Source organism: Puma concolor, chromosome C2 (genome assembly GCF_028749965.1).
Source record: "Puma concolor isolate L17-30 chromosome C2, mPumCon1.1.hap2, whole genome shotgun sequence".
Lineage (NCBI taxonomy): Eukaryota > Metazoa > Chordata > Mammalia > Carnivora > Felidae > Puma > Puma concolor.
The window spans coordinates 86688088-86705379 of NC_141675.1; the positions used below are offsets into that span (position 1 = coordinate 86688088).

General features: G+C 43.9%; 1 protein-coding gene across 1 annotated transcript in view; it reads left to right on the forward strand.

The window, feature by feature from the left end:
* The first annotated feature begins 3193 nt into the window (after positions 1-3193).
* BDH1 (3-hydroxybutyrate dehydrogenase 1) overlaps positions 3194-17292 on the forward strand; it is a 30790-nt gene continuing 16691 nt past the window's right edge. Inside the window, exons 1-3 of the mRNA XM_025913789.2 lie at positions 3194-3344; positions 10347-10419; positions 11041-11151. Of these exons, the coding sequence (XP_025769574.2) occupies positions 3262-3344; positions 10347-10419; positions 11041-11151 (267 nt within the window). The 5' untranslated portion in view covers positions 3194-3261. The remainder of the gene's footprint in view (positions 3345-10346; positions 10420-11040; positions 11152-17292) is intronic.

Here is a 17292-nt window from a genome sequence, read left to right on the forward strand (position 1 = left end):
AGCTTGCCCTCCTCAGTAGGACAGGGCCTTCCTTTCTCACTTGGTATTGCCACGGCCCATCCAGACTTCATATCTCGAATCACATATGTTCTTTTTCCTGCCTAAGCCCTGCCTCCTGTGTTCCTGTTTCCTGCTGATTCCTCACCTTTTTCAAGGATGTCAGTATAGGGAATGTCTGTCCCTTACAAGGGAGACCTTGATCCTGACCCACAGGAATGCAACCATCTGTGTCCTATGCAAGATAGTCCTGTCAGAATGTGACAAGGGAGCCCAGCATCGGGGCAAGGATGCACACACTGTTTTTTTTAGAGAGGAGGTACATTCTGCGGGTTATACATTGAAAATGGAAAGGAGGTGTCCTTGAGAGTAGACTCAGGTGTTTTCAGCATGAGGAAAGATTCTCCCAGATTACAGATTGACACATGAGCATCTTGATTTTGTGACAGTATCTTAGAAATTTGGTCACTGGCGGTCAAGCTGCCTGTGCCAAGTTGCCCTGGGGCAGCTGACTGAGCTCAAGGTTCAGGAGACTGTCCCCACCGCCACAGGTACTCTGCTTTCTTGTAGCACCCGCCTGTCACAGCCACCTCTGCTTCCAAGCCAAAAGACAAGTGAGGGCTCTTCAAGGTTGAGAACTCCATATTTACAGAGAAGAAAGATCAGCACAAAGCATTAAGATGGCAAACGTCCCCAAAGACTACGTGGGAATCCCACTGCCTATAGCACTGTGTTTGGGTGAAAAAAGCAACTTGTTTAAGAAACTTAAAAAAGAGGGGCACCTGGATGACTTAGTCGGTGAAGTGTCCGACTTCGGCTCAGGTTATGATCTCACAGCTCGTGAGTTCCAGCCCTGTCTTGGGCTCTGTGCTGACAGCTCGGAGCCTGGAGCCTGCTTCGGATTCTCTGTCTCCCTCTCCCTCAACCCCTCCCCCGCTCACACTTCATCTCTCTTCTTTTGAAAATAAAGATTAAAAAAAAAAACTTAAAAAAGAAGAGATCTAAAATTCTACCATTCTGTGTGTAAGAGACTACATTGTGACTAGTGCCTTATTCAAGGGGCTGAGTTTTCATGTTCTTTAAGCTATTTTTGACTCCAATCCTTTTCCATGTTGCTGACTCGAGGGAAAATAAAATTGAAAGCAGCCCTCTGTTTGGAGATAATATTGAAGTAGTCTCTACCACAGGCACTGAGCAGAAGGCATGGAAGTGTTTTAATTATAGACAACTGGATTTGGAGTCACCCAGTGGTGGTGACCTCAGACTCTAGTCCTGACGGGAGAGGTGGAGATGTGTGTGCTCAGCCAGCTCAGCCACTTGGGTGGGGGAGGGAGGCACCCAGGTAAAGAATATGAGCCACATGGGCTTGTGCCTTCTATGAAGGGCTAGTTTGGGCTCCATTTTGCTGTTGCCTGCCAAGTACTTGCCATGGAATCTTCGTTTGGGCTACAGGCTGACCTACACACAGCTCGTCCCCACTCAGCAGAGACTCACCGAGTGCCTCCTTTGTGCCAGGCTTCTTTGAGGCATGAGGGAGTCAGTGGGGAACAAAATGGACAAGGCCCCTGGTCCCACTGAAGAGGATAAAGTAAAGAAACAAGGTGATTTCGTATTAAAGAGTGATCTTACAGAGAGCAACCTCTGTGTACTGCATAGGGGATCACAGACAGCCTCTCTGATGTCCCAAGGGTCAGAAGGACTCAGCCATCTAGAGTGAGGGAGGAGCAAAGGCTAGGGTCCTGAGGCAGGAAGGAGCTTGGCACACATGAGAAACTTTCAGAAGGCCAGTGTGGCTACAGAGCAGTGAGCAGAGGGGAGGGTGGTACCAGACAAGGTTGGGAAGGGAGGCAGAGGCCTACTCCAACAGGCATGGAGAGGCTTTTAGGCAAAGGAGTCACATAACTTGACTGTGTTATAAAGATCTTTCTGGCTGCAGTGCTGAGAATAGAGTGCGGTGAGCAGGGGCCAGAGTGGGAGCAAAAGTCTGCTGCAGTGTCCGGGAAAGATCACACAAGCCAAGGGATCCCTACGTGTTTTCTATTCTCAAGGGTTAAGCAGATTAGATACCTCTACCTGCTGCGGCAGTGAACAGCGCAGTGGCTGGCCAGGTAGTGAATTTATTACAGACCTAGTGACCCAGGTGGCTGGTAATCAGTTAGGTTTGGGTGGCAGCAAAAGGGCAGGGAGGAGCTGCCTCCTAGGCAGAACCTCATTCCTGATAAGAATGGCCTAACCCCAGGCAGGTGTGCAAAGGAGGGGCTAGAGAGGTTCACCAGGAAAAGACCCACAGCTCCTCCAGCTGTCGTTGCCTTGCTCAGCTCCCTCCTAGCCTCCCTTCCTTCCTTTGGGCCAGGAGGGCTCACTGTTAGCCAGAACGGGAGGGCAACTAATGCACACACCAGTCAACTGTTAATAATGCACAACTGGTCATGATGTGCATGACATGCATATGATGTTTTGTCGATGAGTAGTCTTAAGGTGACGCCACGTGGTACATGGGCTTGTTGCAATAAGGTTGCTTTGACTTCAGAAGAAGGTGGTGGGAGAGACTGGGTGTGTATGTGTTTTAATTTAGGTCGATGGAAGTGTGTCTCATTTTCTAGCTCTAGTCTCCATGCGCTGAGAGCTACTGATGAATTGAGGCTCAGAGCCAGACCCTGTTTTTGGTGGGGTGGGGGAGAGAGGTGGAGAGTTGAGTCCGGTGATACGTGCCATGGGCTGGAAGAGCTGCCTGTGGAAGCACGGGACCAGACAGAGTGCAGGCTGGTGTCCTGGGTCACCACAGACTGGTGATCTGCAGGTTGTGGGGAACACAGACAGGAGAATGGAACTCATGGAGTTGGAATCCCCAAGGGGGTAGGTCCCCAGGTCCTTCCTGCGGTTGCTACTTAGCTTGGTTTTAGGATCACTGGCCTGGTCCATCTTTCTCATGTTACAAATGGGTGATGGCTTGCCCAGGATTGCCCAAGGAGTTGGTGGCACAGCCAGAACCAGAACCAGAACCCAGCCTCCTGACTCTTTCTATCCTATGAAGCTGCAGCTTGATGTAGGCGGTGCAGGAGGACACTGTCTGGTGCCCTGAGCAGACCTGGGCCAGACAGACAGGCCTAGTTGGGACTCTCACAACCTGGAGTGAAAATGGCCACTCCCGTCTAAGCCCCTGAAAGGTAAATGCGGGAAGGCAACAAGGCAATGCTGAGTATACATTTTGCATTTCAGAACCCCCCCGGGAGGAGGCTGACCATTCTACCTCTTGTGGCCATAATGCTGACTGCCCGCCTCTTCAGACCCCTGTCACAGCTCCCAGGGAAAACCCTGAGTTTGTGTGATAGAGAAAAGGGAGCAAGGTAAGAAACTAAAAGATGGAGGTGCCCTTGAAGGTCACACCTTCTAGGCGAAACAGAGCTCTTCACACACGGATGATGCAGGAGGTGTTAAGGCCTGACCCCCAAAGATGTCTGCCAGCCCCTGCTGCCTACCAGCAAAGGAAACCCAAAGGTGCCTGCAACAGACAAAGACTTTCACAGGGCACAGAAGAATATCTTTCAACACTGCTTTATTCTCTTCAACTTTTTTATTTTGAAATAACTACCCTTATACAAAGCTTGCAAAATTAGTACAAAGGGTTCCTGTGTCTTTCACCTAACTTCCCTTGCATTGTGCAATCAGCAAAACCAGGAAATTACCACTGATGTGATATGATGGACTGATCTAGAGACCTGATTCAAATTTTACCAAATAGCCTACAAACGGACCATTTCCTGGTTCCAGGTACAAACCAGGGTCCCACAGTGCATTTAGTTGTCATGTCTCCTCAGTCTCTTCCTACTGGGGATAGTTCCTCAGTTTTTGTTGTTCATGACCTTGACACTTTGGAAGAATGCCTGTCAGTTTGCGTTTGTGTGATGTTTTGTCATATTTACACTCAGATGTGTATGTCTGGAAGAGTCCTACCTAAGTGAGGTGATGCCCCTCTTGGAACATAGAATGTTTTATATCTATGGAGACATAGAACGTTGATGTGTCCCAATACTTTAATCTCCTGGATAATTGCTCTTTTTAAATCTTATACATGGAACCAGTTAACTAAAATGTCCTGAGGCTTCACTGAACTGTTTGTGTGATTTAGAGAAAGCATTAAGTACAAATTAAACAAGCAGCTCTTCTTCGAGAACTTCTGGAATTGCCTTTTCCAAGGGGGTTCAGAGTGCTCTGTTACCTAATTTTTGTCTTTTGCAGCACAGAGGCAAGGAAAAAATAATACGTTCTGTTCCTTTATATTTGAAAGGAGAGAAATTAGGTGTCAGGTTAAATTCAAAGTCTCAGCAGCTAGAAAATTGATGGATATTTTCTATACTGATTAATATGTCTGTCTAGAAGAACATGCATTTAGGCTTTTAGCACCATTTTCTTAAAGGCATTTCCTTGGGCTACAGAAGCTTGGTTGGAGATGGGCTTCAACTAGCAGAATACCTCATATAAGAAGAGTATAGGGGCATCTGGGTGGCACAGTTGGCTGAGCATCTGCCTCTTGATTTCGGCCCGGGTCATGATCCCAGGGTCATAAGATTGAGCCCCACGTTGCACTTCATGCTGAGTGTGGAGCCTGCTTAAGAGTCTCTCTTGCTCCCTCTGCCCCTTCCCCTGCTCATGCACACGTGCTGTCTCTGAAAGAAGGAGGACGAGGAGGAGGAGGAGGAGGAGGAGGAGGAAGGGGGGAAGGATGGGGGGGGAGGAGAAGGAGGAGGAGGAGTATAAAATGGCCCTTCCCACAAAGGCAGCATTCCATTGAAGAGAGAATGGGGCCTGGCTCTTTTGAAGGACAATGACCTGATGACCTGCCCTGCCCCAGGAGAGGTGACTTACTGGTGCGTTCCCCACCTCCTGGACACCACCTCCTGGATCCTGGTTATACATACAGGTTGGCTTAACTCCAGTGCTCAGCACTGCCTGCCTGGGCATGACGTGTAATACTCCAGGATAGCCTGACCCAGGCAGAGTGGAGAAGGGCTTCTTTATCCTTTCCAGCCTTGGCTCACGTTAGATTCTTTTGGCAGTCACATCACTTGTGATTCATGGTTGAGCGGACTACTATGTTTTCACATATGCTGCTGTGTGAGGCCATATTTCTCCCAAGCTGCATTGTGTCCCTGACATTTGTCCCTCCTAGACTCCATCTTGTTAGCCTATCAAATCACTTAGTCATGACTCCTCTCAGCAGAAAGCTGGGTTACCGGTCATTATGGCTGATTCATGATGGAGAAACAAAAGGGATAGAGACACAGACTGGTAAGATGGAAAAGAAGCCAGGATTAATGCCCTGGCCAGCATGGGGTGGCATCTCAAATGTGGCCTGGCAAGTTCCCAGATGACAGTGCTCTGGGGACCAGGGGCTTCTCCCACAGGCCCTCGGGGAAGTGCCTGCCCCATCTAATGGCACTGGTAGGTTAGGACAGCAGCCAGCCAGCTCTTCTCCTCTGAATCTGGCTGCTACCTCTTTGGGATTCTACCCCTCAGAAAGTTTACTGACTGTCCCGAGTTGAACTCGAACCGCCTGTGAGACTGGCATAGCTGATGGAGTAAGGGGTTTGGGTGACCCTCAGTTTGCTGCCGCCCCTTCCTGCTGAATCAGAAGGTCAATGGGAGGGGCCTGGGAGTCTGCATTGTAACAAGCTCCCCAGGTGCTTGTCAACTAAAGTTAGAGAATTGAGGTGTTAAGGCCTTTCCAGGCCCAAGAACCCTCAAATTGAGCAGTAGCCCCAAGCTAGGGACCCACAGCAGCTACAGGAGCCTCCCAGTGAGAGAATGGGAGCAGACGAGGCGATCCCAGCAATGGCCAAGGGGGAAAGGCTGAGAAGCCACGAAGTCCCCAGGAGGGTACCCTCATGTTGCTGGAGCTTCCACATGCTAATCTTGGCCCCACTCCCCCACCTTGTCAAGGTTGTGCCTCTTGGGAGGTGAGTGTGGAGGGATGGAGCCTTGTGCTGGGTAGAGAGGAAGAAATACACCACTGACAGCTGGGTCTGGGCGGTACAGCCTGCTACAGTACACCCAGAGAGAGTCAAGTCTGGGTCCGAATATATTTGAGAATGCGGAAGTAGAGGAGAAAAAATCTGGCTGCAAGTCCGTTGGAAATAAGTTCTTTCTCTTGCTGTGACCTTTCTGTTACTTCTCAAAGTATCAAGTAGTACAAAGGAATTTGCAGGCGGGGGGACACATATAATCTGGTCCAGACGGACACCTTGTTCTTTTTTTGCAGATTAACCTCTGGGGTCTTGGAAAAAACAGTGATTCTCTTTGGATAACATCATTTAACTACCTTTGAGCATTCTAACTGTACCATTCTGCTCATGAGACCAACATGTACTAGGATTTAAAATCCAAAGAGACTCTTCTATGACAGTTCAAAAGGACAGGAGTTTACTCTGGCAGATTTTCTACTGGACCCTTGTTTCTGGCTAGTGAACCCATTGTTCTTGAAGAATGTTGGATAACACATTTTTATGAATATCTAAAAAACTTTGTTTTGAGTAGATAATATATTAACAGAGTACAAAATTCAAATGGTAGAAAACAGTACAAGTCTGTCTCCTACCTTCTCTCCCCTGTTACCAGCTGCTCACTTGCCTCCACCACCTCCATTTATCATTTCTGGTTTAATATTCGTTTAAAAACTGACTGCACTTCTCCTTCTGGAAAGATGGAGTAGATGTACTTTTCTCTATTGGCTTCCAAAAGGTACGACTAAACCCCCCAGGTATTATGTAAAGCAAGCGTAGCAAGTTTCTAGAAGATGGAGAGAAGAAGGCAGATCAGCTAGGGACCTCGGGGACTAAGAAACAACACAGTGATGAGCTCTCTAGGTTTTCTTTCCCCTTCATCTATCCCACACTTGGAGCTGAAGAGGCTGGTGACCCAAAAATGCCAGTGAGCCTAGGCACAAAAAACCCCAGCAAAAGCTTGCTCTCTTTAGCAAAAAGACCAGCCTAACAAGACAGAAAACTGTGGACAATAATCACCGCACTCTAGGCAGCCACCACAGAAAAAAGCTGTGGCCTCCCCCCCTCCGATGGTGAGGCGTTGAGCCTGCACCTCCACCTTCACCAGGCTGTAGTGAGGTACCGCACTCCCTCCATCAGGGGTAGTGTCCGAGAAAGCCAACGAGGGGCCAGGACTTTTGTTCTCACCCAGCAGTAATCAGGCACCCTGCCTGTGTGGGTGGGAGTCAGGGAGAGTCAGGACTTTGCCAACCTCTCAGCAGTAGTGAGACCACACTCCCGTGCATGTGGGGAGCAGTAGTGAGACATCCCGACCCCTCCCAGGCAGGGAGTATGAGTGGAGACCTCATAGGGAGCCGGAACTCAATCCCTACCCAGGGCGAACACTTTGCACTTTAGGAAGGTAGTATTACCCTGATTCCAAACTCGACAAATACTGTACAGAAAAAGAGGGGGTGCCTGGGTGGCTCAGTTGGTTGAGCATCTGACTCTCGATTTTGGCCGAGGTCATGATCTCAGAGTGTGTGAGATCGAGCCCTGCGTCGGGCTCCACACTGACAGTGTGGAGCCTGCTTGGGATTCTCTCTCTCTCCGCTCTCTCTGCCCCTCCCCCGTCCCTGTGTCTCTCAAAATAAATAAACATTAAAAAAAAAAAAAAAAGAACCACAGACCAATATCCCTCATGCATACAGATGCAAAAATTCTTAAAATATTAGCGAATAGAATTCAGTAATACACAAAAATATGAACCATGAAAAAATAGGTTTCTTTCAGGAATCATGATAGCACACAAAATAAAAGAATATAAATAAAGTGTATTTTTATATCCACAATGAACTGTGGATATCAAAATTTAAAACAATACCATTTTAAAAACTCAAAAAAATGAGCTACTGAAGCATAAATACAGTAACCATGTACAGGATTTGTATGCAGGAAACTATACAGTGCTGATGAAAGAAATCAACAATCTAAATAAACCCATACTATGTTCAGGGGTCGAAGAACTCAAAAAAAGTAAAAATGTCAATTTCCCTCAAATTGATATATAAGCTTAGCACAATTTGTATAAAAATCCTGGCCAGATTTTTGTAGATAAGGATAAGATTGTTCTAAAAGTTGTATGAATAGGCAAGGAAAATAGGATAGCAAAAACAGTTTTGAAAAAGAAAAACAAGATGGGAGCACATAGCTCAATGAAACAGAAAAGAGAATCCAGAAATAGACCCACCCAAATATGCCAAACTGATACTTGACAAAGGTGCAAAAGCAATCCAATGCAGAAAAGACAACATTTTCAAAAAATGGTTCTGGAGCAATTGGACATGCTTAGGCAACAAAAAAAAAAAAGCACTTTGACCTAAGTCTCACATTGTATACAAAAGTTAACTCAAAATGGATCATGGACTTAAAATGTAAAACACAAAACTATCACACTCTTAGAAAAAAAACAGGAGAAAATCTTTGGGTTCTGGGGTAGACAGAGTTCCAAAACTTGACACCAAAAGCATTACCCATAAAAGGAAAAACTGATGTCAGACCTCATCAAAATGAAACACGTTCCTCTGCGAAAGAGCCTGTGAAGAGGATGAAGAGACAACTTCCAGGATAGGAGAAAATATTTGCATATTATATATGTGACAGAGAACTAGCGTCTAAAACATGTAACAAACTCTCAAAACTCAATAGTGAGGGGCAGTTGGCTGGCTGAATCAGAGGAGCGTGCGATTCTTGATCTCGGTGTTGTGAGTTCAAGCCTCATGTTGGGTGTGGAGGTAACTTAAAAATAAAATCTTGGGGTGCCTGGGTGGCTCAGTCAGTCAAGCACTGACTTCAGCTCAGGTCATGATCTCACGGTTGGTGAGTTCAAGCCCTACATCGGGCTCTGTGCTGACAGCTCTGTGTCTGTGCTTCAGATTCTGTGTCTCCCTCTCTCTCTGCTCCCCCAACCCCAGCTTGTACTCTCTCTCTGTCTCTCAAAAATAAACGTTAAAAAATTTTTAATAAAAAAAATAAATAAAATAAAATCTTAAAAAAAGAATATAGACAAAAGACATGAAGAGACATCTTACCAAAACACATATACAGATGGCAAATAAGTACATGAAAAGATGTTCAACATCATTAGCCATTTGAGAAATGCAAATTAGAAACAGTGAGATTATCTTTTTTAGTCATCAGCATGGCTAAAATAAAAGTGGTGAGACCACCAAATGCTGGCGAGGATATGGAGAAACTGGATCACTCATCCGTTGCTGCTGTAACGCAGAAGGCTTCAGCCACTTTGCAAAACAGTTTGAAGGTTTCTTAAAAACTAAACATGCAACTACCATATGACCCAGCAATTGCTCTCCTGGGCATTTACCCAAGAGAAAAATAGATTTGCACAAAAACTTGTACAGGAATGTTCATAGCAGCTTTATTTGTAATAACTCCAAATTGGAAACATTCCGGATGCCCTTTAATAGTTGAATGGTCAGGGGCACTTGGCTGGTTCAGTCAGTAGAGCATACAACTCTTGATCTCAGGGTGGTGATTTCCAGCCCCATGTTGGATGTGGAGCCTACAACAAACAAAAATAGTTGAATGGTTAAACTGTGGTATACCCATGCCATGAAATACAATGTAGCAATAAAAAAAGAATATTGATACATGCAACAATCTGGATGAATCTCCAAAGAATTATGTTCAGTGAAAAAAGCAATCCTAAAAGGTTATATATACTGTGTGACTCCATTTATATAACATTCTTGAAATGACAAAATTGTAGCAATGGAGAACAGATTAGTGGTTAAAGAGGCTATGAGGTGGGAGAGAAGTGGGTGTGGCTATAAAAGGGTAACATGAGGGATCCTTGTGGTGATGGAAATCTTCTGTATTTTCACGGTATGTCAATATCCTGATTGTGATATTGTGCTATATAGTTTTGCAAAATGTTGCCATTGGGGGAAATTGGGTAAAGGGTTACAGGACATGTCTCTGTGTTATTTTTTAACTGTATATGAATCTACAATTATTTCAAAAACAAAAGTTTAATTGAAAAATAGCTATCAGGAAGCAGCGTAACACCTAAGGGTTAAGACATTGAATTTGCAAAAGGCTTTGTTAACAAAGCTGCATTACTGGAGGACGATTCCATTCCTTACACAGTGGCAAAAATGGCCGCTGCAAACTGCTGGCTTACTTTGTCCCAGCCTAGCAACCCCAGAGGAAAAAGGTCCTCTTCCTCACTAGTACCAGCAGATTGTCCTCAGGGGCTTGGGGTGGGGAGCAGTGGGGTGCTCACTGGTACCCAGGAACAGGGCCAGGTGTGACCACAGACTTTACTCATGGTTTCCTTCTCTCTTGCAGACGCATGCTACTGCTTTACTCTGCCTCCCCTGTCCCTGTCAGCCTGCGCACTTACTCTGATGAGGTGAACCCGGTGAGTGGCAGCCCAGCTGAAAACCAGCCAGGTGGTCAGAGCCCTTCCCTTCCGACCCCCGGTCCCGGGCCACCCTCAGAGCAGGGCCTCAGTGCTTCTGAGACAGCTGGAACCACTTTCCACTGTCATAACTGCCCCCCTTTACCCCCATCAAATGAAGTTAGGGGTTGAGTTTAGACTCTGGAATCTCTCATTCCTGGTTTCAGTTCCAGCTCTACCACTAACTAACTACCTTGGGCATTTAGAAAATATCTATTTCCTCACTTGCGACGTAGTATAATAATCATACAGTATGGAGTTACTATGGGGATTAAATAAGAAAAATGCGTGCACAGTGCCTTGCATATGGTAAGAAATGATCAATATACCATAATGATGGGGATGGTGGTGTTGGGGATTATAGATTAGGGAACTGATGCCAGAAAGGTTAGAACCTGGTCTGATTCTGAGTCCAAGCATTTCCCACTATACCATGGTGCTTCTCTAGAAAGCTAGAGGCGGGTGGGCAGGTCCAGGACTGGCTCACTCAGGAAGCACTAATCGTTACTGCCCAGAAGAGGCTTGATCACTATGCTCATAGGATCTTGGGTTCCTAACGTGGGGTATGACCTTCTAAAACAGGTTGGCAGCAAAGCTGTCCTGGTCACAGGCTGTGACTCGGGATTTGGGTTCTCGTTGGCCAAACATCTGCATTCAAGAGGCTTCCTTGTGTTTGCTGGCTGCTTGATGAAGGTAAGAGATGGGTCACCTTTGTCACCATTGTCCTTTACACATACTTATTGTTTTGTAGCGTTTTTAAAATTGTAGTAAAATATGCATAAAATTTACTGTCTTAACCATTTTTGAGTGTACTCTTCTTCAGTGGTATTAAATATATTCACATTGTTGTACAGAAATTACCCCCATCCATCCCCATAACACTTTTCATCTTGTAAAACTGAAACTCTATACCCAATAACAATAACTGTCCATCCCTGTTTCCCCACTCCACCCCCTGGCAATCATCATTACAATTTCTGTCTTTATGAATTTGGCTACTCTAATAAGTGGACTTTTACAGTATTTGTCTTTTGGCAACTGGCTTATTTCACCTGGCATAATGTCCTCAAAGTTTGTCCGTATTGTAGCATATTACAGAATATCTTTCCTTTTTAAGGCTGAATAATATGCCATTGTATGTATATGTCACATTTCGCTTATCCATTCGTCTGCTGTTGAACACTTACTTGTGTTGCTTCCAAGTTTTAGCTATTGTGAACATGGGTGCACAGATGTCTCTTTGAGACCCTGCTTTCAATTCTTGTCCGTGTATACCAGAAGTAGAATTGCTAGACCATATGGTAGTTCTATTTATTTTTAAGTGTTTATTTACTTATGAGGGAGAGAAAAAGTGAGAGAGCAGGGGAGGGGCAGAGAGAGAGGGAGACAGAGGATCCGAACTAGGCTCTGTGCTGAAAGCAGACAGCCTGGTGTGGGGCTCAACCTCAGGAACCGTGAGATCATGACCTGAGCCCCAGTTGGATGCTTAACTGATGGAGCTACCCAGGCGCCCCATATGGTAGTTCTATTGTTAAGTGAGGTAGTTCTATTTTAAATGAACTGCTTTCCACAGTGGCTACACTATTTTACATTCTCACCAATGGTGTCAACAGTTCCAATTTTTCCACAGCCTCACCGATATTTGTTTTCTGTGGCTGATGTTTTATAGCAGCCACCTTAATGCCTGTGAGGTGATATCTCATCGTAGTTTCGATTTGAATTTCCCTGATGATTGGTGACGTTGCGCATCTTTTCATGTGTTTATTGGCCACTCATTATCTTCTGTGGAGAAATGTCTGTTCAAGTCCTTCACCCGGTTTTAAACTGGGTCATTTGTTTTTTGTTATTATTGTTGAATTTTAGGACTTACATATTCTAGATATTGAATCCTTATCATATAAATGATTTGCAAATATTGTCTCCTATTCTGTGAGTTGTTTTTTTACTCCATGGGTAGTGTCTCTTAATATACAAGATTAAAAAAATTTTATGCCAATTTTTTCTTCTGTTACCTGTGCCTTTGATGTCATATCCAAGAAATCATAGCCAAACCCAAAGTTAGGGTGGTTTTGTCTTGTTTTTCTCTAAGCCTTTTACTTTGGCGGGGGGTGTTACATTTAGATCTTTGGTCTATTTTGAATTAATTTTTGTATATGGTATTAGATAAGGATCCAACTTATTTCTTTTGCATATGCATTTCCAGTTTTCCAGCACCGTTTGTTGAAAATACCATCTTTTTTTTCATTGAATGGTCTTGGCACCCTTGCAAAAGCCATTTGACCGTACGCGTGAAGATTTATTTCTGGGCTCTTTCTTCTATTCTGTTGTTTCATATGTCTGTCTTTATGCCAGTACTAGACTATTTTGACTAATGTAGCTTTGTAGTAAGTTTTGACATCACTAAGCCTGTATCATCCAGGTTTGTTCTTCTTTTTCAAGATTGTTTTAGCTTTCTGGGGTCCCTTGAGACTTCATGTGAATTTTAAGTTGTGTTTTTCTGCAAAAAACATCACTAAGATTTTTACAGGTATTGGATTAAATCTGGAGATTGCTTTTGGTAGTATCTACAGTTTAACAATATTAAGTCTTCTGATCCATGAATGTGGGATGTGTTTCCATTTATTTATACCTTCTTTAGTTTCTTTCAGAAATGTTTCACAGTTTTTGTTGTCCAAATCTCTCACCTCCTTGGTTAAGTTAATTCCTAAATATGTTATTCTTTTTGATGCTATTGTAAATGGAATTGTTTCTGTGATTTCCTTTTCAGATCGTTCATTGTGTACAGAAATGCAACTGATTTTTGTGTGTTGACTTTGTATCCTGCTACTTTGCTAAATTCGTTTTTTAGGGGCGCCTGGGTGGCTCGGTCGGTTAAGCGTCCAACTTCGGCTCAGGTCACGATCTCGCGGTCCGTGGGTTCGAGCCCCGCATCGGGCTCTGTGCTGACAGCTCAGAGCCTGGAGCCTGTTTCGGATTCTCTGTCTCCCTCTCTCTGACCCTCCCCCGTTCATGCTCTGTCTCTCTCTGTCTCAAAAATAAATAAACGTTAAAAAAAAAATTCGTTTTTTAGTTCCAGTAAGTTCAGGGAATCTATAGGGTTTTCTATGTATAAGATCATGTTATCTGAAAGCAATTTTACTTCTTCCTTTCCAACTTGGATGCCTTTCATTTCTTTGACAGACTCCAGAGTTCCAAAATAGTTACTTCAGACAGATTCTGCCAGTACACTTGTCTGGGGCAGGGGGGCGGGGAGAGACTCCTGGTGCTTCCTACTCTACCATCTTCCCAGAATCCTCCTTCAAGCTGAGTATCTCATACCAGTACTATGGGCCAAGATTTGTAGTTGTTTTTTAATTGCTTTCCTAACAACTGGTTCATCTGTTGCTTAAAACAGCCCATACCTTTTCTATTCACTTCATTCTCACTTGTTCTTCATGGCTTTGTTCATTCATTCATTTATTCATCCATTTGCCAAATGCCAATGATGTGCCTGACGCCTTGATAGGTTCTCTAGAGGAATAAGACCCGGTCCCTGCATCTGAGGAGCTCACTGTCCAGTGGTAAGGGGACAGCCATGCACAGACACAGCTGGAAGAGTTAGAGCAAAGAGGGCTCTCAGGGTTGTGCAAAGAGTGTTTCATGAGATTGCATGGAAGGAAGGGATTGATTCTGGCATCACAGCAGAGGTGACATTTGTTCTGGGCTATGGAGAATAAATAATGCTGTCCCAGGTGGAGACTGAATGATGCTGTTCTGGATGGAAACTGAGGATCCTTTGAAATTCCTCAAGTGGAATTTGGGGGCGTATGAAGGGAAGCATTGGGACATGAGGCTGCAAAAGTAATCAGGGACAGTTCTCCTGATTTGTAGAGTTGTACAACCTCATCACAATCCACTTTTAGAACATTTCCATCACTTAGACATTTCCCTCCTGTCCATTTTCACTTAATTCCCACACCTTTCTCTAGTCCTAGACAGCACTGATTTCTGTCTCTTTAGATTTGCCCTTTCTGGACTGCTCATGTATGGAATCATACAGTGCATGGGCTTTTATGCCAGGCTTCTTTCACTCAGCATAATGTTTTTGAGGTTCTCCTTGTTGTAGAATGTATCAGCAGTTTACTTCTTCTTATTGCTGGATAGTATTCTATTGTATGGATGCACCACATTTAAAAAAATTAATTCACTAGTTGGTGGATATTTGGGTGGTATGTTTGGATTTTTTGGCCATTATGAATTATGCAGCTATAAACATTCATGTACATCTCTCTGTGTAGAAATGTTTTTACCAGATTCCTTTTAACAGAATTTAGAAACCAACAGCTGTGCTCTTTGTCTCTCTCAGTGGACAGAACTAGAAGATGTATAAATAATCACACACACATATACATACACATGCACACACTGTATATATTTATAACTATCTCCTATCTACATTTCCTATAAATATCACACACACACACACACACACACACACACACACACACACACACGCACACACGCACACACACACATTCACGCACGTATAATTCATGAGGTTATACTGACCTTCTATTCCAGTTCAACACTACAGCATTCTTCTTTGCTTCCCTCATTCCATATTTCTTTTTTTTTTAAATTTTTAAAAATTTTTATTTATTTTTGAGAGAGAGAGAGCACGAGCAGGGAAGGGGTAGAGAGAGAGGGAGACACAGAATCTGAAGCAGGCTCCAGGCTCTGGGCTGTCAGCACAGAGCCCAGCTCAGGGCTCAAACCCATGAACTGTGAGATCATGACCTGAACCAAAGTCGGATGCTTAACTGACTGAGCCACCCAGGTGTCCCCCATATTTCTGTCTTCCTTTTCCTGCAGTTTGAACCTTGATCCCCAACTATATCAATATATTTACTCATTTGGTTAATACTATAATACACACACAATTGCTTCAGAATACTACATTCATACCATTACAAACAAAAACCTACTAACTGTGTCAGCTCAGTTCCTCCAAGAAGCAGATGCCACCATAGGATAAGATGTGCAAGAGATTGATTTGGGAAGTGCCTGTAATGGCTAAAGGGGAATAGGGCAGGAAAAGGCAGGAAAATCCTTTAGATTGTGGTGCCATTCTGTGAAAAACAGTGGGAAGGAAGGAGGGTTAGGTAGGCAGAATTTCTGACTGCGGTCCAGTCTGAGAGTCTCATTTGGGACGATTAGGCGTCTCCAAGTAAAGTATACCAGGAATGGCCCAGTATTCCTGCCATGCTGGGCCACTGGCTGAGAGCAGCTCAGGCCAGCATGGCCGTGGCCATGGCATTCATGCTACAGTGAATCTGAAGATGAGGCAGCCAGAGACCTTCAGTCAACTGCTCCTGCAGCAGACTGTCCTGAAGGGAGGTCTACTGCAGTAGAGCTTAAGATTTCTTTGAAGTGTTTTTATGTATTAACTGTGTTTAGAAGTTACGTGGACCAGGAAAAAAAAAAGTTACTTGGACAGCATCCAAGAAAACAGTCATGAAGAAATGATAAGAAATATAGCCAAAGATTTATCTATGAAGACCATAATCGAAGTACTATTTGTAATAATAAAAACTTGGGAATAACCTAAATGACCAACAACAGAGAAATCGGAAACTAAATGACAGTAGAGCCCTAATGGGAACTATTAGGATCTTCATTATAAATGAGTGAATGAGGGGCTCCTGGGTGGCTCAGCCGGTTAAGCATCCGACTTGGGCTCAGGTCATGATCTCGTGGTTCATGGGTTCAAGCCCCATGCCAGGCTCTGTGCTGACAGCTCAGAGCCTGGAACCTGCTTCGGATTCTGTGTCTCCCTCTCTCTGCCCCTCCCCTGGTCATTCTCTCTCTCTCTCTCAAAGAATGAATAAACATTAAAAAAAATAAATGAGGGGTGCCTGGGTGGCTCAGTGGGCTGGGCGTCTGACTTCGGCTCAGGTCACGATCTCACAGTTCGTGCGTTCGAGCCCCGCGTCGGGCTCTGTGCTGACAGCTCAGAGCCTGGAGCCTGTTTCAGATTCTGTGTCTCCCTCTCTCTCTGACCCTCCCCCGTTCATGCTCTGTCTCTCTCTGTCTCAAAAATAAATAAACGTTAAAAAAAAAAAATTAAAAAAATAAATGAATGAATGTTACTTGGATTAATTTTTTATTTTCTTTGTCGTTATTTTATTTTAAATGCAGTTTGATTCATTTATTTGTATTTTGTTCCTTTCATTCTTGTTAATTTAATTTTGGAATATGTAAAACATTAAGGTTCTAACATCAAATTATATTAAAAATACATTCAAAGTAGTGTTAGTCTTCTACCTCCTATCTTTCCCACCCCATTCTTTCATTTTCCCCTTCCCACACAAATGTTTGTATCCTGCATGGACCTTTTTGAGTTTTTTTTTTTTAGAAAAAAGAACTTTATAATATATCAGAAATCACTCCATGTGAGTTCATAGAGATCTTCCTAACTTTTTTTTTTAACAACATTGTAGTACTCCATTGTGTGGTTGGACCATAGTTTACCCCACCAATCTCCTACATATGAACATTTAGAATATTTTTCAATATCTTGCAATTGTAAATAATGCCACAATGAATAACTTCGTGCATGTGTATTTTTGTATTTGTTGGGGGTTTATCTTAGGGTAAATTCTTAGGAATGAGATTACCCTTATGTCAAGAGTTAATAAAATATGTCATCATTTTTTAAAGATATCTCCACATTTGTCATCATAGGGGCTGTGTAACTTTACATTCCCACCAGTAATGTATGAGAAGGTCTGTTTCCACACAATTTCACCAACAGTGTACTTGAAGTTTCTTTTATTTATTTTGAGAGAGAGAGAG